This window comes from Oncorhynchus masou, chromosome 33 (assembly GCF_036934945.1).
Source record: "Oncorhynchus masou masou isolate Uvic2021 chromosome 33, UVic_Omas_1.1, whole genome shotgun sequence".
In the NCBI taxonomy this organism is placed as follows: Eukaryota; Metazoa; Chordata; class Actinopteri; order Salmoniformes; family Salmonidae; genus Oncorhynchus; species Oncorhynchus masou.
In genome coordinates this window covers 25,361,704-25,386,859 of record NC_088244.1, presented here as the reverse complement: position 1 = coordinate 25,386,859, position 25,156 = coordinate 25,361,704, and the positions used below count along the sequence as shown (strand labels likewise).

At 46.0% G+C, this 25,156-nt stretch overlaps 2 protein-coding genes across 15 annotated transcripts; one reads left to right on the top strand and one right to left on the bottom strand.

Annotated features, from left to right (window-relative positions):
• Nucleotides 1–16: 16 nt before the first annotated feature.
• Nucleotides 17–7,361, top strand: LOC135528107 (protein-L-isoaspartate O-methyltransferase domain-containing protein 2-like). Of its 10 annotated transcripts, none has more exons than XM_064956932.1 (7): nucleotides 28–90; nucleotides 244–274; nucleotides 1,005–1,311; nucleotides 1,626–1,728; nucleotides 2,075–2,246; nucleotides 4,925–5,048; nucleotides 5,605–7,361. In XM_064956932.1, exons 3-7 carry the CDS (start codon nucleotides 1,005–1,007, stop codon nucleotides 6,042–6,044), a joined length of 1,146 nt encoding a protein of 381 aa, XP_064813004.1. In that variant the 5' UTR covers nucleotides 28–90; nucleotides 244–274; the 3' UTR covers nucleotides 6,045–7,361. The 10 variants fall into 10 exon arrangements, with proteins under 10 accessions (XP_064812994.1, XP_064813004.1, XP_064812998.1 ...); XM_064956926.1 differs by having other exon boundaries at nucleotides 38–175; nucleotides 996–1,311; XM_064956931.1 differs by having other exon boundaries at nucleotides 72–90; nucleotides 996–1,311.
• Nucleotides 7,362–7,470: 109 nt separating this feature from the next.
• Nucleotides 7,471–23,931, bottom strand: LOC135528106 (polycomb group protein ASXL1-like). 5 transcript variants are annotated; one of them, XM_064956917.1, is made up of 12 exons: nucleotides 23,350–23,931; nucleotides 20,071–20,153; nucleotides 17,701–17,818; nucleotides 17,386–17,545; nucleotides 16,588–16,718; nucleotides 16,287–16,371; nucleotides 15,267–15,389; nucleotides 14,386–14,552; nucleotides 12,573–12,669; nucleotides 12,114–12,219; nucleotides 10,963–11,971; nucleotides 7,471–10,652 (listed from the first exon to the last, which is right to left on the bottom strand). In XM_064956917.1, exons 1-12 carry the CDS (start codon nucleotides 23,404–23,406, stop codon nucleotides 7,950–7,952), a joined length of 4,839 nt encoding a protein of 1,612 aa, XP_064812989.1. In that variant the 5' UTR covers nucleotides 23,407–23,931; the 3' UTR covers nucleotides 7,471–7,949. The 5 variants fall into 5 exon arrangements, with proteins under 5 accessions (XP_064812989.1, XP_064812990.1, XP_064812992.1 ...); XM_064956918.1 differs by having other exon boundaries at nucleotides 17,446–17,545; XM_064956920.1 differs by lacking the exon at nucleotides 15,267–15,389.
• Nucleotides 23,932–25,156: the final 1,225 nt, after the last annotated feature.

The following is a 25,156-nucleotide window of genomic DNA, read 5'->3' as shown; positions in this document are numbered from 1 at the left end:
TACTGCGTGTGACGTTATTGTCAGCTGGTCAATGTTTACATCCATAATAGTGGTGAAATCTATTGAATGTGTATGGGGGGAAACGAGAAGGTAACAACATATACGATTTCAACATAATTTTGAGAAGTACAGTTGACACTATAAAGCAGCGTCGATTAAACGTCACTTCCATAAGGTAAAGACAGCTGCTTCGTATTTCTGTTAGCTCCAACCAGACCATAATTTTTCTTCTCTGCATAGCAGCTCTTCATAGACGACATCAACAGAGACAAAGGTGATACTTTTTTATGTAGCTCACATTGCGGCTGCAGTTTGTGCACGTCTTGGTTGGTTGTTGATAACAAAGCCTTATCAAACTATTTCAAATAAGGCATAACAAAACACTATGACGAATGCGTATGAAATTATGACCTAAATGTTGGTTGCAGTAGTTTTGGTGGCAATGAGAATATTTATGTAATACAGACTCTTTTGTTATTCAGTGGCGCAGCTGTATTTTGTGTGTCCGTTGATTGGTGCGAAATATGCCTCTCTACCACCGTCACTAGGATTCTCGTGTACTGTGGCAGTGCCACCGCCCGGCTACTGGTGAAAACACAGGGAATAGGCTTATTTGACTTGTTTATGATATAAGAACTTAATGAAAGACGTGAAGATAGTGGTTATAAAACAGGCCTGTATTTTGCACACACCTTCAGGACCCTAAAAGACTAATTATTTTCTCCAGCTACTGCTTGGCTCTGTTAAATGCAGATGGAAAATAAGTCAGTGGTTAATCCAAATATAGCAATAAAAAAGTTATTATCTGGAGCCTGAGGTCAGCATTTCAGAATGTACATAAGCTGGTAAGGATCATTGGGGAGACAAGGGGGATGATGAATCAATTGATCAATATTTGACACCTTTTGTCTGACTCAATCCTAGTTAAACCAACCTTATCTCTCAAGCTTGCATTCCGTTTAATCTCTCTCTCTCTCTCCCTCCCTCTCTCTGAGACCGTGAAGATGGGAGGAGCAGTGAGTGCGGGGGAGGACAATGACGAGTTGATTGACAACCTGAAGCAGGCCCAGTACATCCGTTCGGACCTAGTGGAGCAGGCCTTCAGGGCCATCGACCGGGCCGACTACTATCTGGAAGAGTTCCGAGACAGCGCCTACAAGGACCTGGCCTGGAGGCACGGCAACATCCACCTCTCAGCCCCCTGCATCTACTCAGAGGTGATGGAGGCCCTGGACCTCCAGCCTGGCCTTTCCTTCCTCAACCTGGGCAGTGGCACGGGCTACCTCAGCACCATGGTGGGACTCATACTGGGTGAGTCAGGACAACACAAACCTCACCTGGCCAGGTGAAATCTAGGCTGTGTGAAAAAGGATAGACTTGCTCCAGATTCACTAGATATTCTTAAAACTTTGGTGACTTAAATTAGAAAAGTGCTTTGCAATGGAGCAAGAGAGGCTGAGCACAATTCTTGCCATTGAGACTCTCAGCCACTTGTGTTCTCCACTGCTATACACAAGCCTGTGGATGTGCCCTGTTAAGGGAAAGAAAATGGAGAAGTGTAAATTATTGATGGACTCTCATTGTTGATGGACTGACTCTTTCTTTGTTTCTCATCCTTACTGTAGGTCCATTTGGAGTGAACCATGGTGTGGAGCTGCACCAAGATGTCATTGAGTATGCATACCAGAAACTGGAGTTCTTCATCAAGACCAGCGACAGCTTCGACAGGTAGGAGGGTTTCATGATGAGAGAGCTGAAGAGAAGGTGGTAGAAAGAGAAAGGAGGTCAACAGAGCAGAAGCTCCTATAACTCTGGTATAATGCCATCAGGCGCAACCAGTTAAATGTAATTACTCTGTAACAAGCTAGTAAGATAACAGTTATTGTGAGTAGGCTACTCACCACACAGAGTTTCACCACACAAAGTCTGTGTCTTCAGTGTACAGGGCACATTTATTCTGGGTTAGGTGTCATTGATAAGATTGTCAAGAAAACTGTTTCGGGAGTGCTAAAGTTATCCAAGAAACATCAGACTGGAATGGGGGAAACGTGTGTTTCTGTCTATGTGTGTGTAGGTTTGAGTTCTGCGAGCCCTGTTTCGTGATAGGGAACTGTCTGGAGATAGCCCCAGAGAGTGGTCAGTATGACCGGGTGTATTGTGGAGCTGGGGTGCAGCGGGAACAGGAAGACTACATGAAGAACCTGCTCAAAGTAGGAGGAATCCTAGTGCTGCCATTGGAGGAGAAGGTCAGCGTGTGTGCACACCCACAAACTATACAGTGCATTCGGAAAGTATTCAGACCCCTTGATTTTTTTCCACAGTTTGTTACGTTACAGCCTTGTTCTTAAATGGATTAAATATCCCCCCCCTCAATCTACACACAATACCCCATAATGACAAAGAAAAACTGTCCCCCCCCCCCATGTATATAAAAAACACATGTACATAAGTATTCAGACCCTTTGTATGTATGTGTGTGTGTGTGTGTGTGTGTGTGTGTGTGTGTGTGTGTGTGTGTGTGTGTGTGTGTGTGTGTGTGTGTGTGTGTGTGTGTGTGTGTGTGTGTAAAACCACCAGGAAATCAGCTCCAAGTGATTTTAATAAAATAAATATGTTCCCAAATTTTCCCAAAAATAATAGAGAGACACATGATCATATACAAATGTAAGCAAGGTTTGAAATGATTATGTCTTAGTCAAACATGATCTGTTTGGGCTTCTTGTGGTCAATTTGCAGTCTACAAGTTATTTGTAATTATGTTCCCGACCATCCGCTCAAGAAAGAAATCGTCCCGCGGCTGAATCTAGTTGATGATCCCTGAACTAGAATAAACTCATCTCTTCACCCAGTGCTATTTTTAGAACTTGAATCTATTCTGGTGTCTTGTGGTTTCATCTCCCCTGTCCCTTGCATTCTCTGTTGTAGAGTTTGTGTTGTCTCATCTTTCTTGGTCCTGCTCCTAGAAGTGGTTTTTATACCATTGATACATTTTGACACTTGTTTCCTTTGTGTGTAGCTAATGCTCTGTGCTTCATTTATGACTTGGGTTTAGAGAAAGGTTCCATATAAATGCACTTTTTTCCCCTTCTAATTATAGTGCATTCAGAAAGTATTCAGATCCCTTGACTTTTTCCACATTGTTACATTTTAGCCTTATTCTAAAATAGATCAAATTGTTTCCCCCTTCTCAATCTACACACAACACCCCATATTGACAAAGCAAAAACAGGTTGCTAGAAATGTTTACAAATTTATAAAAAATTAACTGAAATATCAGATTTACGTAAGTCTTCAGACCCTTTACTCAGTACTGTGTTGAAGCACCTTTGGCAGTGATTACAGCCTTGAGTCTTCTTGGGTATGACTCTACAAGCTTGGCACACCTGTAATTGGGGAGTTTCTCCCATTCTTCTCTGCAGATCCTCTCAAGCTCTGTCAGGTTGCATGGGGAGTGTCGCGACAGAGCTATTTTCAGGACTCTCCAGAGATGTTTGATCAGGTTCAAGTCCGGGCTCTGGCTAGGCCACTCAAGGACATTCGGAGACTTATCCCGAAGCCACTCTTGCGTTGTCTTGGCTGTGTGCTTAGGGTCATTGTCCTGTTGGAAGGTGAACCTTTGCCGCAGTTGGAGGTCCTGAGTGCTCTGGAGCACATTTTCATCAAGGGTCTCTCTGTACTTTGCTCCATTCATCTTTCCCCCAATCCTGATTAGTCTCCCAGTCCCTGCCTCTGAAAACATCCCCACAGTATGATGCTGCCAACACCATGCTTCATTGTGGGGATGGTGCCAGGTTTCCTCCAGACATGACACTTGGCATTGAGGCCAAAGAGTTCAATCATGGTTTCATTAGACCAGGGAATGTTGATTCTCATGGTCTGAGAGTCCTTTAGGTGCCGTTTGGCAAACTCTAAGCGGGCTGTCATGTGCCTTTTTACTGAGGAGTGGCTTCCGTCTGGCCACTCTACCATAAAGGCCTGATTAGTGGAGTGCTGCAGGGATGGTTGTCATCTGGAAGGTTCTCCCATCTCCTCCACTAAGGAACTCTGGAGGTCTGCCAAAGTGACCATCGGGTTCTTGGTCACCTCCCTGACCAAGGCCCCCCTCCCCCGATTGCGCAGCTCTAGGAGGAGTCATAGTGGTTCTAAACTTCTTCCATTTAATAATGATTGAGACCACTGTATTTTTGGGGACCTTCTATGCTGCAGAAATGTTTTGGTACCCTTTCCCTAGATCTGTGCCTCGACACATTCCAGTCTCTGAGCTCTACGGACAATTCCTTCAAACTCATGGCTTGGTTTTACTCTGACATGCACTGTCAACTGTGGAACCTTTTTATTTAGACAGGTGTGTGCCTTTCCAAATCATTTTCAATTAATAAAATTTACCACAGGTGGACTCAAATCAAGTTGTAGAAACATCTCAAGGACAATCAATGGAAACAGGGTGCACCTGAGTTCAATTTCGAGTCTCCTAGCAAAGGGTCTAAAAACGTATTTAAATGTATGTATGTATGTATGTAGGTCGGTAGGTAGGTAGGTACTTGAGCTGTTCTTGTCTATTGATGTTCTGTATTGTCATTCTGTATTATGTTTTGTCGGGACCCCAGGAAGAGTAGCTGCTGCTTTTGCAAAAGCTAATGGGGATCCTAATAAAATACCAAATAAGGTGTTTGTTTATTTTTGAGAAATTAGAAAACATTTCTAAAAAAAACGTTTTGTTTTGTCATTATGGGCTATTGTGTGTAAGTTGAGACATTCTTATTTATTTAATCCATTTTAGAATAAGGCCGTAACAACATTTGGAAAAAGGGAAGGGTTCTGAATACATTCCTGAATGCACTGTAGATGTATTTATTAACCCTGCTTATTAATACAAACACATTTCAAGTACACATAAACACATCATTGTCCTTCCTCTCCTTAGTTGACCAAGATTACTCGAACAGGCTACAACAGCTGGGAGACCAAAAAGATCATTGCTGTGTCATTTGCCCCACTGGTGTTGCCCAAACACAGAGACAACAGTAAATCTAACGCAGTGCCTTTACGTAAGTACTGTACGAGCATATCTGTCATATAATTGTCTTTGTAGCAGAGGTAGTTTTCAAAGTGAGCCTTTTGTGTGATGAGTAGCCATGTTGGCGTTCTGGACCCCTGTTCGCAAAGCGTCTGAGTAGTGGTGTGCTGATCTAGGATAAAACATTTTATTTTAGATTATAAAGAATACAACAGGGGGACCTGATAGGGGAGAGAGAAGCAAGGCACTTAACCCTAATTGCTCCAGGGTCGCCGTTGATAATGGGTGACCCCATGACCCCACTCTCCGAGGGTGTCTCGGGGGAGTTAGGATTTGCAAAAAATAAGAAATATAGACACCCTCTAAATTATTATTATTCTAGCTCAGCACTCCTACTCTGAGAGGCTTTGTGAATACAGGCCTTGGAGACTCAACAGACTGGGGAAGGAGGCAGGAGGTGAAAGCAGCTGAACACTGTTGTCTCAAATGCATGTTGGAATAGTTAGAAAATGAGATTGCAGAACTTCCATCACTTACTATGTGGGGAGGGGAAATGGTTTCATTGTGTGGTGTTTGTGCCTCCCCAGCGACCATGTTTGAGGTGCGGACTCTGCAGGACTTGGCTCGCATTTCTATCCGGCTGACGTTGAAGAAGACAGTGGCGGGGCCAGGGCTGTTGCCCAGGAGGAGGCTGGCCCACAGCGGGGAGCGGTTCCGACGGAGGCGGGCCCAACACCGTGGCTCCACCCTACTCTCCAACCGCTACGTATTCATGAGCCGCCTCATCCCCGGGCCGATGGACAACAACAACAACCGCTCTGGAACCGACACCGAAGAAGAGCAGGAGGACGAGGAAGTGGAAGAGGGGAACTGCAGGGTTCTAGGAGATCCTGAGGAAGAGGAGGAGAGGAGGGAGGGCGGTGCCCTTCTACATGAGGCTCCAGTGAACCTGCTAAGAGAGAGGATCTTGGGTCTGCCGCTCCCTGAGCCTCTGAAGATGTACCTGCTTCACTACAGAGAGAAGTAGGGAGGGACAGGAGACGTGAAGCTGTGCGCCCATTCTTTAACTTGTTCCCATCCCTATGCCCTTGTTGACTCCCCTTTCTGGATTCAGAAGTAATGGATGTGTAAGAAATAGGCTGATAACTCCAGTGGAATGGCTAAAATGAGTTCCTACTATTTTTTTATACAGCCTATCTAGTAAGTTGCAAGTCAACAACTGGTGAATTTGAAATCAACCCCTAAAAACTTCCATGTTGAAGTGAATATCTAGAATAATTGGATAAGTAGAAGCAATATGGTAATGGCACCATCTCCCCCTCCCCTGACAGCCCAGGTAAGCCTATCCAGAGGTGCCTAGGAGGTAACAGTTGAGTTGGAAAAACAAGGATGGCGAGTTAGGGATTGGAAGCTTACTTAGTCAGCCCCAGAGACGTCACCACCACCAGCCTCATAGGACTATCCCAACTACTCCTCTGAACACTCAATTCTCATAATCTCACTCAATTCCCTACCTGTGAACTCCATCTACCCATCTTTTGGGGTATCTTCGGTCTTGTGCCTAACCGGGGCACCCAGTCTTCAAGTCCTTCTTTATTCCCTTTGAATTTTGTAAATGTGATTGTTTGGAAAATTATACTTTTGACTGCCCGAACAATTCAGTGGAGCTTTTGAGATGGACTTACAAGTACTAAAAGCCCCAAATGTTGTGAAAATATTTTCTCATTCTGTGTTCATATCTTACTGCATTGAATGTACTTGGTGAAAGCAGGGGATTTGTTGAAGAGGCCATTTCTGTTCAGGCAAATGTCGAGGGCTCCAGGCATTAAAGTATAGTAACACATTTTTGCACACAGTAGGTATAGAAATGAAAGGACCACATTGTCAAACAATATTACCCAAATTCACTCGTTTTGTGAATTATTTCATCACATCTTTTCAAATAATGGGAGACTGTAGAACACCCTTGGATTAGGGGTAAAAGTGAATGAGTGTGGGATAGCAATTTACCATTGGGTTCTTAATGCAGAACTGTAGTCAAAGTAGTGAAGAATGTATGTATCCACCTGTGAAGGAATTTAAGTACTAATTGGTCTACATTGGAACTTCAGTGTAATGCTCTTTGATGGTGTTTATCGGTTGATTATAAAAATGTCTGATGTTCTCAGTGCCAAACTTCTCCAGCACTGGCCGGCTCCAAATGTTTGTGGTTCCGTTCTACAATGTGTCAAGTTGTTCAGCGGAAGTAAAATTTTGTATTTAGAATAAATATCTACGTGTGACAAGATGTTTGGAAAAGAACTGTAGCGTGACTATCATTAAAATAAGTTAACTTTTTAATTTGCATTGCTTAAGACCAGACTGCTTGATTAGTTTTGAATATTGTGCTTAGCTGCAGAGTAGTCTTCACTTTGTGTGGGAAAAATTAAAAGAAAGCAATTAGAAAAAAACAATGTAATTTATGCTTGCTTTAATGATTTAAAAAAATATTTATTTGCAAAAAAGACTAGAACAAATTCCCCAGAGAGGAAAACAAAAACAATAACAAAACAGCCACCATTTTCACACTGAACTGATGACAGGTGTCAAGATGAGGTAAATGTTTTTTGGAGAAAAGAAAAAAAGGCACAATTTACAAATCAACCGTGCCAAGTAAATTCACATTAATAATTATAATACAAAATAATAATCATAAAGGCATTAGAAAAAATAAGCAACAAAAAATACAGACCGATTGTATAATACAAGGCATCACCCTGCCTGTGTTCCACCCTCGGAAGAGGGTGGAACTTGTCGAAGCCTTAAGTCCTACACCCTTGTTTCTCTCACAAGTCCTGGGTGTGTTAGGTTAGTTAACAGTTTATACATGGAGCAGGTATGCTGAAGGTGGCACACCAAACCACCAACACTGTAGCAACGTCAGAGAAAGCGCCTATCTGACCACCAAGCAGGATACACACAGTTTGGAGGGGCCGATGCAGTCGTCGTGGCAGAAGGCCCCGCAGCCCTGGCACATGATCATGGCCTTGAGGCGGCAGGAGCACTTGAGGGCCACCTCCTCAGCGGCGCTGTCTGCAAACGCCTGGATGCTGAGCGTGGCGCTCTGGCTGGCACTGTGGCGCTGACGCAGCTGTAGGACACCATCGGCGATGCTCCTCGAGAAGCCGCTGCCGTCTACCACAGACACGTTGGCCGTGTAGCTGAAGCCGGGGGCCGACACACCGCAGCCCCCGCCCTGCTTGGGCAGCTTACCGTAGAGCTGGAAAGGGAGGGAGGAGATTGAAGAGGAGGATGAAGATGAAGAGGGGGAGGTGGAAGAGTATTGAGCTTTGCTTTGCGCCTCCTTCTTAGCCATGCGGGCTAAAGACATCTCCATGTTCAGCAGTCCCTCCATAGCCCCACCTCCAGTCAGGTAACCGTCCATAGAGTTCACTGCCTCCTTTTTGGTGACCACCACACCTGGCCCACCACCTACCATGGGGCCAGAGGGGGAGGTTTTGGCAAGAGCTTGACAAGAGGGCCGGGGGGAAACCTCGCTCTTCACGTTGAGTGCGGGCGAGAGCTGCTGTTGGTGCGGGGCGTGGGGTTTGGAAGGGTGCCAGTTTATCTTGACAGTGGGGACCACCTCAGAGGGGCAGAGGTCGGGGGTGGCCCTGGGCTGAGCAATGTTGTTGTGGTGCCTCTCTGGAGACTCTCTGATAACGGCCGACTCTTGGGAGTTCCGTCTGGAGGAAGAGGATGAAGAGAGGGATGTGATGACGGGCACGGCCCCGAGGGGCACAGAGCCACCTGGCTGCTGGGACAGGTACTGCTGCATGGCTGTGGCCCGAGAGGAGGCCTCCTCCAGCAGGCAGGCCATGCGGGAGGGCACTGTGCCCAGGGGAGAGGACCCGAAGCTCCGGCTTGCTCCAGGAGAGCCTCCTCGGCCAACAGGGGACTTCTGCTGGTTCTGAGAGGACAACTCAGGGACCAGGGACTCCCCAGTATGGGCCTCTGTGGGGCCCCTGAAGCGAAGGCCCGGAGACCTGGTCTGTTGCTGCCAGTTGAGCTGGGACTGGGGGGCTGGCTGGGGCCCCCCTGGCAGGCGGTTGATCTCTAGCTTGCTGGACGAATGCGTCTGCGGCAGGACTTTCTCCATCGGGAGGCTGCCTTGAAGCAGCTGGGTGACCAGAGGATTGTTGGCCTCCACTGTGGACACAGGCCGGGCCGAACTAGGGAGCCTCTTGGAGCCAGCGGTGGGGTGCATGGGAGAAGGCTTCAGCCCCAGCCTACAGTTCTCCTCAGCCGAGCCCCGGCTGGACGCTTTGTAGTCATCCATTGGGTCCGTTTTGTGCCCCCTCTGGGTTTGAGAGTGTGGCGCAGCAAGAGTCTGTTGGTCTGGGTGGGGAGTGCATTCAGGCTGCGGCTGCTTTTGGCCTGACTGTATGAGACTCTGGCTGGGCAGGCCGTTGGGGAAGCAGGGCTGGATAACCGTTTGGCTGTGGCCATGGTGGTTGGACACGTGAGTCTGGATGACCGGCTGCTGGATCTGCTGTAGAGGGGGGCTGCAGATCACAGGCTGGCCGTGGGCCTGCTGAGACAACCTTTGGAGGTGCTGGATGTTGCCGTTGCGCTGAGCAGGCAGGCGGTGGCTCCACATGCTCAGGTGGGGCTCCTCCTCCTGGCTCTCATTCTCGCAGTCGGAGGCTGTCTCCGTGGAATCGCTGTGATGCCCTGCTTCGTCCTCTCTGACTGAAGGTGGGAGATGAGGGAGGGAGGCTGTATCTCTCCCCCTCTCCGAGGGCTGCAAATGCTTTTCGTTCTGGCTGTGGCCCTCTCTGACTGGGGTGGGGGGGTTCTCTTGTGGCCCCACGTGGTGGGAACCATGTTGGATGACACCCCCTCCTCCCCCAGCCAGGGACCTGATCACATCCACTCCCTGGGCCCCAAACCTGGGCAGGGAATCTGGAATGGAGGTGGGCGCCAGGGGACCATTTTTGGTCATTGTCTTGTCACAGTCGTCCCCCTCGCCCCGCCCTCTGAGGTGGCTGGACACCGACTCAGGCTCCAGCAGCGCTGCCTTGTCCGAGAGTCCGTTGGAGGTGCCTTTGATTGGTGGTGGTGTTGTTGTCCCCTCTTCCCCACTCAGCTCCCCTTGTCGCTCCTCCTGGGTGGTTGGGGATGGAGTGGGGGTCTGCGGGGGCTCGGAGAAGGACAGGGAGGGGTTGGAAGAGGTGGACAGGGAGGGGGATGAGGCAGCTGTGTTGGGGGTGGGGGTAGAGGGCTCTAATTTGGACTGCTGTAGTTGTGTTCCAGGCGGATGAGAGCCCGCAGGCGATCCCTGCTCCTCCACGTCTCCTGCTCCTCCGGGCTCGATGGGTCCTGGGTGCTCTCGTGTTCGTCTTCCACTGCTGCGATCCTGTAGCCCAGCACCAGCCCTGCCCCCGCCCGGCCCTGGTCCGTCCCCAGTGGCTGCAACAGCAGCAGCGGCCTCGCGCTGGGCCCGGGCCTGCTGGGCGCGGGCTTTGATGTCCGCCAGGGTGCGCGCCCCCGTCCCTGAGCGCCGCGAGCCCTCGCCGGGGGGCACGATGCGGGGACAGATCTGGTAGGTTGGCGGCCCTTTGACCCAGGGCGGTTTGATTCGGGAGAGTTGAATCTGGAGGGACACAGACAAGGAGAGCATATCAAACATGGATTTTTACAAAGGCCATATAACAGACATTCGCATCCATTGCTTTGCTAAGAATCCCACACCGAAACTCAGTCAATCATCACTAATGATTTACCATCTTCAGAGAAGGAAGTTGGTTTTTGGCAACGTAGTTTGACATTTTTGGTGGAGACAATTCACAATAATCAAACTTACTTTACAGATTGTGGATTCCAGGTTGTCAGAAATTGAGTGCCTGCTACTGCACCACTACAGCCACAATAAAGGGTTACAATTACAAATGGTGACCTCATACCCGGATAGGTGGGACCTTGGGCTCCTCTGCTGTCGGCTGCGGCTTTTCCGTGTGAACCCCGTCGATTGTGGTACGAAAGGACTGACGATCTTCCATTCGCGGCCTCTTTTCGGGGAAGCTGCAGAAGGCCTGGGGCTCGTCTGGCCTCCTCTTCTGCTCCTTGGCGGCCTGGGCGGAGGTGGCGATGATGTGGGCGGAGGTGGCGATGATGGGGGCGGGGCTGGCTGCAGGGCTGCTCTCCCGGCTGCTGGTGGTTGTGCCCCCCGTGACTGAGGTGACCATGGAGGCCCCGTCGTCCAGTGGATCAGCGGTGGCAGCGGCCGTGGAGGAAGAAGAGGACGAGGAGGAAGAATCCAAGCCGGCGGTGAACCCCCCCTGTCTCTCTGAGTTGGAGGAGGGAGATGAGGAAGGGGAGGAGGACGAGGAGGAGGAGGAGGACGAGGAAGACGAGGAGGAGGGAGAGGAGGTTGAGACGACGGCAGGTGCAGGCTCTTCAGGGAGCAGGCGGGCGGTGACTTCAGGCTCATCGGAGGCGCTGATAGATACAGGGCTGGGACTGGGGGTCGGGGTGGGCACAGGTATGGTCACAGGCGGGAGCACAGGCACAGGGGAAAGGCAGGGCACGGGCTCTAGGGAGGCACACTGGGCCGGGTCCTCCAGTTCACAGTCGGCCTGTAACACCACCTCTCCTCCCTGCACCGTGGTGGCCTCTGGGACGGGCAAGGGGACAGAGGCAACAGAAGCTGCATCTAAAGTGAGTGTGCCTTCCAGCTGCTTGGAGGACTGCAGGGTAGGGGAGTTGGTCTTACAGAGGGTGCGTTGCGCCCTGCGTCTCAAGTCTGCCCGCGTTCGCCGTCTCATCCTGCCATCACGCCTCCGCCTGCCCACATTGCGGCGCTTGGGCGTTCCCGCCGCCACCAAGGCCACCTTGCTGTCCAGAACGCTGGTGGCAGCATCGGCCGCTTCGCTCATCGTCAACTTCAGAGACTCTTCTCGGGTCAGGCCAGACCTGCAGCAAAATAACATTAGTATAAAAGAGTATATACACTGTTATACAGTGGAAATAATCAAGTCAATTTGCAATTGGTCCATGGAATAAAAGGGAGCTTAAAAAAATAACAGCCGATGTTGTGGATGTTCAGAAGACTTACTTTTGACCGTGGTACTCCTCAAAGAACTTCTCCTTCCATGCCTCCACTTTCTTCTCTTTCTCCATCTCCTGGCGGAATCGCACCTGCATCTCATGGGTGAACTCCCCTGAGCAGGTCAAACAATATTAGATTAACACATAGATAACTGGTCTATAGCGTTTTATATAATAACTTCATGTATTGACTGATTCTGTTTCCCCTGGTATTTGCATGGTATTTATTAGGAAGCTATGTGATAGCATCAATGGGTACTTTCTGATACTGAATACCCAAGAGACAGTAATTCATGGGTTATTATTGTACACCCTGTTATTTCTAGAAAAATAACTGGCAATTTCTGTAGAGTAAAATAAATTGCTAGCGAATTAACTGGTGTAGCCAGTCACTAACCCCTAGTCACGTGTTATCAGTGGGCCTTTATACCAACCATAGTATATAATTAAGTAAGTAGGTACTAACCCTCAGCAAGCCTTTCCTTCCAGCTCTGGGAGGCGTGAGTGAAGAATTCATTGTTGAGAGCCGAGTTACTGAGGCGAGCCAGACCATCAGGTCCAACCTGGAGAAGGAAGACAGGACATATTGGGTTACATTCACAGACAATATGGCACAGAAATGATGACACATTATGGGCTGGACTAAAAAGGCACACTCCAATGGAGAATCTCCATTGATAAATCTTTTTAGTCCAGGGAAAGGTTTAACCTGGGTCCGGGAATCTGTCCTCGAGTTATACAGTGTAAGTAGGAAGTTTACATACACTTAGACTGGAGTCATTGAAACGTATTTTTCAACCACTCCACAAATTTCTTGTTAACAAAGTATAGTATTGGCAAGTCAGTTAGGACATCTACTTTGTGCATGACACAAGTAATGTTTACAGAGATTATTTCACTTATAATTCACTGTATCACAGTCAACACTCAGTTGACCGTGCCTTTAAACAGTTTGGAAAATTCTAGACTGTCATGGCTTTAGAAGCTTCTGATAGGTTAATTGACATAATTCGAGTCAATTGGAGGTGTACCTGTGGATGTAGTTCAAGGCCTACCTTCAAACTCAGTACCTCTTTGCTTGACATCATGGGAAAAGCAAAAGAAATCAGGCAAGTCCTCAGAAAAAAAATTGTAGACCTCCACAAGTCTGGTTCATCCTTGGGAGCAATTTCCAAACGCCTGAAGGTACCACGTTCATCTGTACAAACAATAGTACGCAAGTATAAACACCATGGGACCACGCAGCCGTCATACAGCTCAGGAAGGAGACGCGTTCTGTCTCCTCGAGATGAACGTACTTTGGTGTGAAGTGCAAATCAACCCCAGAACAGCAGCAAAAGACCTTGTGAAGATGCTGGAGGAAACAGGTACAAAAGTATCTACATCCACAGTAAAAGCGAGTCCTATATTGATATAACCTGAAAGGCCACTCAGCAAGGAAGAAGCCACTGCTCCAAAACCGCCATAAAAAAGCCAGACTGCGGTTTGCAACTGCACATGGGGACAAAGATCGTACTTTTTGGAGAAATGTCCTCTGGTCTGATGAAATAGAACTGTTTGGCCATAATGACCATTGTTATCTTTGGAGGAAAAAGGGGGGTGATTGCAAGCCGAAGAACACCATCCCAACCAGCAAGGGGCGAGCAGCATCATGTTGTGGTGCTTTGCTGCAGGAGGGACTGGTGCACTTCAAAATAGATGGCATCATGAGGGAGGAAAATTATGTGGATCAGTCAGGAAGTTAGAGCTTGGTTGCAAATGGGTCTTCCAAATAGACAATGACCCCAAGCATACTTCCAAAGTTGTGGCAAAATGGCTTAAGGGCAAAAATTTGTGGGCAGAACTGAAAAGGCATGTGCAAGCAAGGAGGCCTACAAACCTGACTCAGTTACACCAGCTGTGTCAGAAGGAATGGGCCAAAATTCACCTAACTTGTTGTGGGAAGCTTGTGGAAGGCTACCCGAACCATTTGACCCAAGTTAAACAATTTAAAAAGGCAATCCTACTAAATATTAAGTGTGTATGTAAAATTCTGACCCACTGAGAATGTGATGAAAGAAATACAAGTTGAAATAAATCACTACTATTATTCTGACATTTCACATTCTTAACATAAAGTGGTGATCCTAATTGACCTAAAACAGGGAATTTTTACTAGGATTAAATGTCAGGAATTGTGAAAAACTGAGTTTAAATGTATTTGGCTAAGGTGTATGTAAACTTCCGACTTAAACTGTAAATGATGACTAGGATTATAAATTATGAGCAAGCTCCCTCACCTGACGGTCAACCTCGGGGAGGAGCTGCAGGAGTTGCTGTTGGGAGTGGGCTGGGAAGGCAGAGAAGGTGCGCATGTTGATGAGAGCCCTGATGTTGGTGTTGACCAGGATAGAGCCGGGCGTTTCAAAGTCCACCTCCACCCCGCCTCGGCTCCTCTTCATGGGCCCTGCAGGCATACACAACCACAGGCCCGCAAGTGGCTAATGATATCCAATGGATATGGTTTAAAACTCATTCATTCAACTAACAGCAAGCACAGCATGGCCGTTCCATTGCAAGCCAACAACTCCAGTTAAGATCCATCACAGTCATCAGGCGTTTAGTTTAGCAGCCAACACAATCACAACAGCTATCAGTCAGTGAGCGGTTAAGTATGTCCTGGCCGGGTAGCCAGTGTTGGGATAGCTAGCCGACCCTGGCATTCAGTTAGAAACCTGCAATGCTCTGCAGTTCAGTTAGCATTAGTGACCAATGCAACCCTGACAATGATAGCGACCAGCGTACTGTTGGTTAGCTACCAAATCACCCTGTCAGTCTGGGGTTGACCCAAAGTCCAAGTTTGATGCTTATTCGTAGACAGCTGGCCTGTGTAGAAACTGAGACATACTAATAGTTCTACAGATGGTGTACTATGTCCAGATTATGTTCTTTGACCTCTTCAATTGTGACAGCTAAATTCATAAGAAATACAGATTTGTCAAGTTGTTTACAGTTCAGGTTCCATCAGGTATATCTCTTTGCCAAAGGTGTCCTGAACAATGATGAAAGGAAAATAAACTGGGTTACAACTGGGAGAGTGAGGGGTTGGTGCTTTAGGGTTTACTGGAGGGAGGTTGTTTGGGTTGGTGGGTTTTATTATTCCCGGGTCTAACCCCTGTACCTGAGTGGTAGCCACGCAAGCTCTTGAAGTGCTGGGGGCGTTTCCAGCTAGCCAGCTCGGGGCGGGCACGAAGCGTGGGGCCTGGACCCCCCCTAGAGTCTTCCCTGCGCCTCCCCGCTGCTCCTGAGGGGGAGAGGTGGGGGGAGGGGGGAGCCTGGTGAGACACTCCGGTCACGTGATTGAGGGGGACTTACGAGCGGGAAGGCGGGGGTGGGCAGGTCAGGCAGACAAGCCAAAAGGGGAGGCAGCAGAGCCCATAGCACGGGGTGGGGGGGGATTGGGACAGGTGAGCAATACAGACAAAGCAAAGGGAGCAGTTACCCAGTCCCACATTAACACAGAGAGAGGAGAGTGGGGGGTAGGGTGGAGCAGAAATCTCAGAAAGAGCTCCCCCACCTCATAGATAGCAATTGGGTTTACTGGGGAGCTAAATGTAAGGACTGATATGAGACTGGAATTTCCAGGTGCACACAAAAAGCAGGGAGGACAGAAGTTGCACTCAGACAATGAGTGGCTAGGAGGGTTATTCTGCACGCAGAGACTGACAGACAATCAGCCACAAGAGGGGGGGGGGGGGTTTCAGGGGATCCTCAGAATGAGAAAGACTCTGGGTGCACGAGGATCACAGTCAAAACTGCACACAGGTCACATTTCAGTCAACACGACACCTGCAGGAACACTAGCAATTCCTACACTTTCTTCCCATAGATAGCACTAAAACTGTTTAGGCCACTCATGTTTGTTACCCAGAGCTTACTGAGAAACTTGAACTGGTTACAGTCTAAGAATGCTGCAGCAAAAGTAAATAGGCAACACATAAATAAAAAGACTGGCAAAGCAGTAGAGGCCCATGCTGAGTGAGAAATGGTCCAAGCTCACTGTAGGAATATGACTCAGGTGTCTGTGTGTGTGTGTAATGCTACAAATTCCGCAACATTTGTGTGTCCAGGAAGAGGTTGTGTGTGGGCATAGCGAGATTAGGTTAGGGTAGCAAAGGGGTTAGCAGAGAGAAGTGCTCACCTGATGGGACGTGTTCACCATTGACCTTGAGTGGAGTGAGGACCACTCGTGGCATCATCACAGCCTTCTTCCTCTGTCTGCTCGACTGCAGCGAAGGAGAAACGGACATGGTGGGAGGTAATAGAATGCTAAGGTTATCACTAAGCCAGACAAAGGCGATCTGCTATCATTTCCTATGCATGTAGTACTCATAAAAACCTCTTTCGACTCGACCTACGCACACTATGCACAACCACCTATAATATCCCTATTGAGCAACAGTACACATACAGACAGCCCAGGTTGAGGGGGTAAAGTGTACCTGTCTGGATCGACTTAGTCGGGTCTGTGCCTGGGCCTCAGAGCGCACCTGTCCAGAGACTCCAGATCTACTCAGCCTGGTCTGGGGCTCTGTGGAGCATGAGGCACTGGACGAGCTCTCATCTATGGACGCTGTGAAGGGTAGAGGGGGCTAGGGTCAGACACCAAATGGTTCTCTTTACTGGGTTCCAAATGGTTTAGTCGATGATAAATGGTCCACTAACACTGACAATAAAGGTTTTTCACACTGCACATGTTTTGGTTTCCGTTATCACAATTGGTGGGGTTTATCATCTAGCACTTTTCAGCCATGTACTCAGATAAACAGGAGCTCACCCAAATAAAATGTTTCTTAAAAACAAAACAAAAAAGATTTATGCCATGGGTTGGCAGTTTCATGTGCACCCGTACCCACAGCAACAATCACATCCTAAAAATAAGAAAAAATGTCTCTGGTTTGCAGTTGTTTAAAAAATTTCAATTTATTCTATCATAGGCATGCTCTTTCCACCTTTATCATGGCACATATTCCTGTGTTGTTTTCAAAGTGCCTTTGAACAGGGCAGTCAGAGAGATTTAATAGTGATGTGTTAGATGTGAGTGCTTAATAAAGACCAGTGATGTAGTGGAATACACAAACGGTGGATAAACTGTAAAAAGGAGGTTGATAAGATGGGCGGAGAGTAATGTAAACTTCAACAATGTTAATTTACAGTGGAAGTAAGCACCAAATAAAAAGGGCATTTCCTCTCCACTAAATGATCACTGATGAAAGCATGTGGTGAGCACAACCACACACCATCGTTCTCTCCACTGGCTGCAACTGTTTCCATGGAGTCACAGCTCTCTTGCTCCGCACCTTCCGTTGGCCCTGCTGTTGCTGTGTTAGCAGTAGCCAGTGTGCTGGCTTCGGCTGTCTCCGCCTCCTTCGAACTCTTGGTCCACTGCAGAGCGTTCTTCTGCAGAGGGACAGTCAGAAGAGAGATTGCTATCACAAACATGCATGTGTGTGTGTGTATTCCAGATATGGGTTAGTATGAGGTTTATTAGGGGTAGGGATAAGAGGTACGTGCGTGTTTGAGATATGGGTGTGTGGATTGGGCTGGTTCCATACCTTCAAGGTAAACAGACTCATCCTGCCAGGAAGCTTAAAGAAGATGCTGTTCTTTACTCTGTCCCCCCTCACCTGGGAATGCAGCATGGTCACTAGACAGGCCAGAGGGGCTGTGCCACTGGTGGACAGAGAGAGAGACAGGGTGGGGTGATGGAGAAAGAGTGGGGAGAAGATGACTGTGAGAAGCAGAACAATACCTATGGTATGCAAAGAGACAGCTAAACATAAAATGGAAATATTGTCCCTTTGTTCTTGTGCCATCTTACCTTCTGTTTTTGTTGAGCATATTGTGGATCAGGCCAGGTCGAGATCATGGAAGAATTGTGAAAAATGTGAGTCAAAGTTGAAACATTCCTTTCTCATGGATATTCTCGTAACATAGACTTATTTTACATAAAACATGAGCAATTCCATTCTTGGTTTTGTTGCTGGTATACATGACCATAAAGATGGGCTTTAAAGGTATAATGGGAGGTTCTGGCATTTAAGCCCTTGTTCTACAGTTGAAGTTGGAAGTTTACATAAAACTGAGTTTAAATGTATTTGGCTGAAGTGTTTAAATTCCTGACCTTTATCCCTAGTAAAAATTCTAGGATCACCACTTTATTTTAAGAATGTGAAATGTCAGAATAATAGTAGAGAGAAGGATTTAATTCAACTTGTATTTCTTTCATCACATTCTCAGTGGGTCAGAAGTTTACATACACTCAATTAGTATTTGGTAGCATTGCCTTTCAATTGTTTAACTTGGGTCAAACGTTTCAGGCAGCCTTCCACAAGCTTCCCACAATAAGTTGGGTGAATTTTGGCCCATTCCCCCTGACACAGCTGGTGTAACTGAGTCAGGTATGTAGGCCTCCTTGCTCATTTGCTTTTTCAGTTCTGCCCACAAATTTTCTATGGGATTGAGTTCAGGGCATTATGATGGCTGTTCCAATATCTTGTCTTTGTTGTCCTTAGACCATTGTCACAACTTTGGAAGTATGCTTGGGGTCATTGTCCATTCGGAAGGCCCATTTGGAAGACGCTTTAACTTCCTGACTGATGTCTTGAGATGTTCCTTAATATATCTACAAATTTTCCCCTCTCACGATGCCATCTATTTTGTGAAGTGGACCAGTCCCTCCTGCAGCAAAGCACCCCCAAAACATGATGCTGCCACCCCGTGCTTCACGGTTGAGATGGTGTTCTTCGGCTTGCAAGCATGCCCCTTTTTCCTCCAAACATAATATGGTCATTATGGGCAAACAGTTCTATTTTTGTTTCATCAGACCAGAGGGCATTTCTCCAAAAAGTATGATCTTTGTCCCCATGTGCAGTTGCAAACCGTAGTCTGGCTTTTTTTAATGGCGGTTTTGGAGCAGTGGCTTCTTCCTTGCTGAGTGGCCTTTCAGGTTGTGTCGATATAGGACTCGTTTTACTGTGGATATAGATACTTTTGTACCTGTTTCCTCCAGCTTCTTCACAAGGTCCTTTGCTGTTGTTCTGGGATTGATTTGCACTTTTCACACCAAAATACGTTCATCTCGAGGAGACAGAACGCGTCTCCTTCCTGAGCAGTATGACGGCTGTGTGGTCCCATGGTGTTTATACTTGCGTACTATTGTTTGTACAGATTAACGTGGTACCCTCATGCGTTTGGAAATTGCTCCCAAGAATGAACTACACTTGTGGAGATCAGCTCTTGGCTGATTTCTTTTGATTTTCCAATGATGTCAAGCAAAGAGAGACTGAGTTTGAAGGTAGGCCTTGAAATTCATCCACAGGTACACCTCCAATTGACCCAAATTATGTCAATTAGCCTATCAGAAGCTTCTAAATCTACAACATAATTTTCTAGAATTTTCCAAGCTGTTTAAAGCCACAGTCAACTTAGTGTATGTAAACTTCTGACCCACTGGAATTGAGATACAGTGAATTATAAGTGAAATAATCTGTCTGTAAACAATTATTGGAATAAAAAAAACAGTTGTCATGCACAAAGTAGATGTCCTAACCTACTTGCCGAAACTATAGTTCGTTAACAAGAAATTTGTGGAGTAGTTGAAAAACAAGTTTTAATGACTCCAACCCAAGTGTATATAAACGTCCGACTTCAACCGTACTTACCCAGAATCAGATGAAATTGTGGATACCATTTGTATGTCTCTGCGTGCAGTATGCTACTGTAGCATTGCTATTGTACCTGCAGACTTCCAGTCATTGCGCTAACACAAGTTAGCAGTAGTTTTGCAAGCCAATGCTAATTTCCTTCATACTGCCCGCAGAGACATAAAATGGCAGTTCATCTGACTCTGGTAAGTGGTAGAACAAGGGCTTAAATGCCAGAAAATCGCCCTTCCATTAAATGTGTGTGTGGTGGTTGTTTACCTCATTTCCTTGAGCCCCTTGGTCTGAATAACATGCAGGATCTGCTTGGGCGTCATGGGGGCATCAGAGAAGTTCTCTAGAACCTGGAAAAATTACAGTCAGTCATGAACATGTTATAGCCCATACAGATACAATTTAAGATATACCTACAACTATACCATACATCCAGTAAGTGAATACAGCAGCTTCAGAAATATCTGGTGAAAAAAGGCAACAAAATGTGAATTCCAAGATTCACAAAAGGCAGTGTATTAAACTAGCGACCATTTATTAAAATGTTTCAAAACGCCTGAGTTAACCACTCAAGCTTCGTCAGCAGAAAGCATGTGGCTTTAATATCCACTAAGACAGTGAAATAGCACAACACACAATACACCCACAACTAGGCCTATCCCTCGAGGAGAAACAATTCATATAAACATACTATAACAATTTAAATAAGTGATTAAAAAAAATAAGTGGATAAATGCTGATTGCCAGCTGTGGTGAAAGTAATGCTCACTATACTTTCAAAGCATTTTTACACAAAAGGTGTAAACACACACGCAAAATAAAAAGGTGTGTAAACAATGTTTATCCTCCACTACACCACTAATTCTAATAAAGTGACATCACTACATAGCCTAGCCGCATTTGTGGTTAAGTGCCACCTACACTCCCTTAAAAATACAGTGAATTATTGATTAATTTCCATTAATAAGACCAGAGATAGGTGCGTGAGGTTGTGTGATCAATCCAGAGCCTCTCAGTGTGTCATCATGACAGGATGCATGAGAATGAACAACACATAATACAGACTGGGTAGTAGAGCGCTCCTTCAAATTAACCCAAGGACACGCGTGCAGGAAATTGGAAGAAGAGGAAAGGGTATTTTGGTCAGGGAGACCAGCAGACAAAGCAGACTCCAAGCACACACTAAAGATGCACATCACAATAGAGCAACAGTATGCACCATGATTCGGTGAGGCGTTGATTACAGAATACCAAGACATGTGGCATTCAATGTAACAATTATGTTGTCCTTGTCCCTGCAGAAAAGGGAAACCGAAAACAGTCTGAGGAACTCAAAAGGCCAGATGGTGGATAAGTTAGACCTATCAGTGTTCTCTGCAATCTGTGGAGAAAAGAACCTGCCCAGTCATGCATGGAGAAAACCCATCACACACCACTACCAAACTCCTGATTAATGCCAAGGCAGATAGATTATTTTGACTTACTGAAGATAGGCCTATATGAAAATGATAAACTAGCCTACACAGACTGTGCTTATGGTTGTCTAGGCAACATGACATTGTTGGTAATAGTATGAAAAGTGTCTTGAAGGTTCTCCTTTTTGTATGTGGTGTTATGCAACCCTAAATGGATTTGTTCCATATGGTGGTGTGGGTGCAGTCGAAGCGTTTTCCTCTATCTCGTTGAAGATACAATTTCACACCGGCCCATCCCCATTTATCTGAATGTGTGAGCGTGCAAACTAGGTATGCGTGTTTCTCACTGGCGGTTCTCAAACCACACTTGAAAGTCTGTATTTTTGTTTACATCTCTTATCACTAAATCGGTCTGTTATTCCTGTATGCCCCAGAGAATAATGAGTAGCTAGCATGGCCTAGCACAAGTTTCGGAACACACTGGATTCACCTCAGCCTATGAATATTGTTTAGGCTCCCCAAAAGCTAGCCTAGCCAAAACATTCGCACCACAAGGATCTGCAGTGACATATGGGCTTCAGTTATAAATACATGCATTCCCCACACAGTGAAAACCAAAAATGGCACTGAGCTATGTACCGCTGCTGTGGCGTGCAAGGATGCTGATAGGCAGGGAACAGAAAAGTAGGGTCTGGCAACAGAATAGAGCCACACCCTAAGATTTAAGTAACTTCCACACCCATATTAGCAAGGAGAAATTAGCCGAAGTTGAGATATAATGCATCTGCAGTATGCATGCACAATATAAAACATGGTAGGCTTTATAGCTATGTACTGAATAAAATATGTCATTAACTGCATCCAGTTTAAATCCTCAAGAAACACCAATGATACTGCTATGCAACACAGCCTCATCTGGCAGTTGAGTCGCAGAAGAGGGGTCTGCTTACCATTTAAATTAATGGACTGTTGCCGAATGCAGACCGTTAACAGCAGTAAATGGGCACTATGTGTAAGGGTTCTGCATAACTACACAATATAGGTGCCTGATTATCCTACTCAGCATCAAGACACAGCTCTGACTGGCAACCTCATGACATTCCCAATAGTATATCCCTTTTACACACAAATTTAATCCAAGTACTCTCTGATACAATATACATAATTTAATCTACCTCATATAGTAGACCTGTATATTTAGACCACTCTACAAAGAGAATAGGGTGTCTGTCTTGTTGCGGAAGAAACCATAATGGAAAACTGAATTACAATAAAATGTTGCAATGGTCATTGAAGAAAGCCAAAAGAGGACTTGCATTACACAAGAACACAGACATGATTTGTATAGCATTGGGTAGTAACGTTAGCTGGAAGCCTACAAGAAACTTCTTAGCTGTCTTATTTATCAATATGGCTAAATAAAAACTTTACATACATACACCAGCTTAGCTATCCAATAACCATTATGATAGCTACATAAAGACAACTGTATCCAACTTTGAATGGTTGTAGCTAGCTACCACCTAGATAACATTAGCTAAGGCTTGGGGTGGTATTCCCCTGACCCTTGCTCTGACCATAACCAGAGGGACCTGTCTAAATGTGTTAAAATAAGTGCAGATAGTGTAATTAACGTTAGCTTGAGTGGATAACTCTGAAATAGTTATTTGTTTACATGTTGTGAATGGTGATACCACTGGTAGTCTGGCTAATTTACCAATACAGTGGGTTATGCTAACTCGCTAGCTAGCAAACAAAGGGTCAAACTGGAAGGCAGACGTACCCGTATGCTAGCTATGCTCCTGTCAACAATGAGCGTTAGCTTAGATACAACCAGAGCCATCTAAATACACGACTCTAGCTACAACCACACTTGGAATGACTAACATTAATCATATGAATAATAAGAGTATTTCGTTATCAGGGGCTCAGTGCATTTACTCATTTCACTGTTAACATGCTGGCGATTTAGCTAAATTAATTTAGGAGATTAACCGAGCACTCCCTGCTAGCTAACGTGCAGTGCCAACCAGACAGCCCAGGCTCCGACTAATATGTTTGGTTGCTGAGTGTTCCTCTTCCCTGTCAGTACATTAGCTGGCTACTATATTACAACTAAAGATAGTATTACCATGCGAGCCGCCTCAGCCCACGTGCGTTCCTTCTTTCTCTTCTGTTTGTCCTTCATTTCCTCCCCTCTAGTAGCTAGCAGTTATCGGTTGCGCCTCCAGCAGCTAAATACGGTCGGTGGATCAAGAAACCCCGAACTAGCAAGCTAACGTTAGCTGAACTATTTCTCTCCGTTTCGTTAGCCTTCCCACCACGTAGTTGCTAGTTCTCTCGCTCGTCTGGTGCTCGGTAGGCACACCTCTTGTTGAGCTAATTCATTTAGCTATATAAACTATTGATGTTCTACGCTAGTGCACGGTAACGCGCCTAAAGGCTAGTAAGACGCTAGCTAGCTAATAAACACATACGGGGGGCGCCTCTCGTCTTGAAGCTTCTACCACAGTTTCTAACCTAGAGGGCCCAACATCGCGATACTTCCCAAGACTCACTCCGTGGACTCAACGGACTAGACTGGGGTTTGGGAAGTGGACGATTCTTCCTTAAATTGTTAATTTTCTCGATTTCTGAAGGCACAACTTTAGATTCGAGCCAATGTCTTAAGTAGCTGACTGTGTTATAATTCCAACCTCAAACTGACACGTTTTAATTTTCGTCAAAAATGACTTTATATCGATGGACCGTTAGACCTGATGACGTGTTTCTGCGCATGAGCTTAGCTAGCGTCACATACTAAACCATATTGTTGTATTAATAGTGGTTCACGGCGAAGCTATTGCTTATCTATCCTGTAATCTTTTATTTAATTTTTCTTGACATGGTCGAATAACTCAAACATAAATGTGTAACTTTTTCTAAATTGGCACAAAGTAACTGGCACAGAGTAATTTGGGTAAAAAAAATAATGTCGCAGATTGGCCTACAGGTGGTGCTGTTATAAGCAGTCTCACTTAACACACTCCAGCACAGTAGGTGGCGGCATGCAGACTAAACATTTGTTTGCTGACCGACATATTGAATGAAGAAGTCTCACTGAAACCGAAGATAGTACAATGAGCCAGATGTTTCACTGTAAATCTGAAGCATCCAGTTGGCGTTTCCACTCACCACCAACTATGGTGATGAGAGGAAGTCCAGTGGCCTGCATTGGAGAAGATGGCGCCAGATGGATTTTGGCCGACATTCTGCAAATGTTCTCATCGATGAAACATTTGATCTCAATACAGTTTTCTATTCCCAAAACTAGAATATGCTACGAACAGAGTGGACTACGTTTTGTAGACTTTACCCTTTGACAAAGTTTTTTTTTTAATGGCATTGTCTAGAAGGAGTGCACAAACGAATTGAGTTATTGCACAGGAGCACTTCACAGACGAGGCTTCCCAAACGAAATATGCAAATACATGCTAGAACGTGCAAATAGGATCTCGCTTGCTCGTGCTTGGCTCTGCCTACCTCCTTGCCCACTATGATTAATTTGCTCGCATCGAAAAAAAATAGGCTGTTGTCTATCTTGGGTTAGTTATACAGACCTTTGCTTAACCCAGATAGAACAAGGGTTAGTGTTATACAGTTTTCTGTTCACAAAACTACAATCTGTTACAAAAAAAAGTCAAAGGGTCACATTTACAAAACTTAGTGGACTCTGTTCGTAACAGATTGTTCGTAATCAGTGTTGGTTTAAATGGGAGCAAATGAAGCATCGTTGTCAGAACAAGCAAGGAGGTGGGCAGAGCCATGCACGAACTAGCGAAAAAAACGATTCTAGCATGTATTTGCCTATTACCACTAGGGAAAGCCTTCTCTGTGAAGTGCGCGTGTGCACTCCTTGTAAACGATGAAACGGAAATATACAAATACAATGCTTGTTC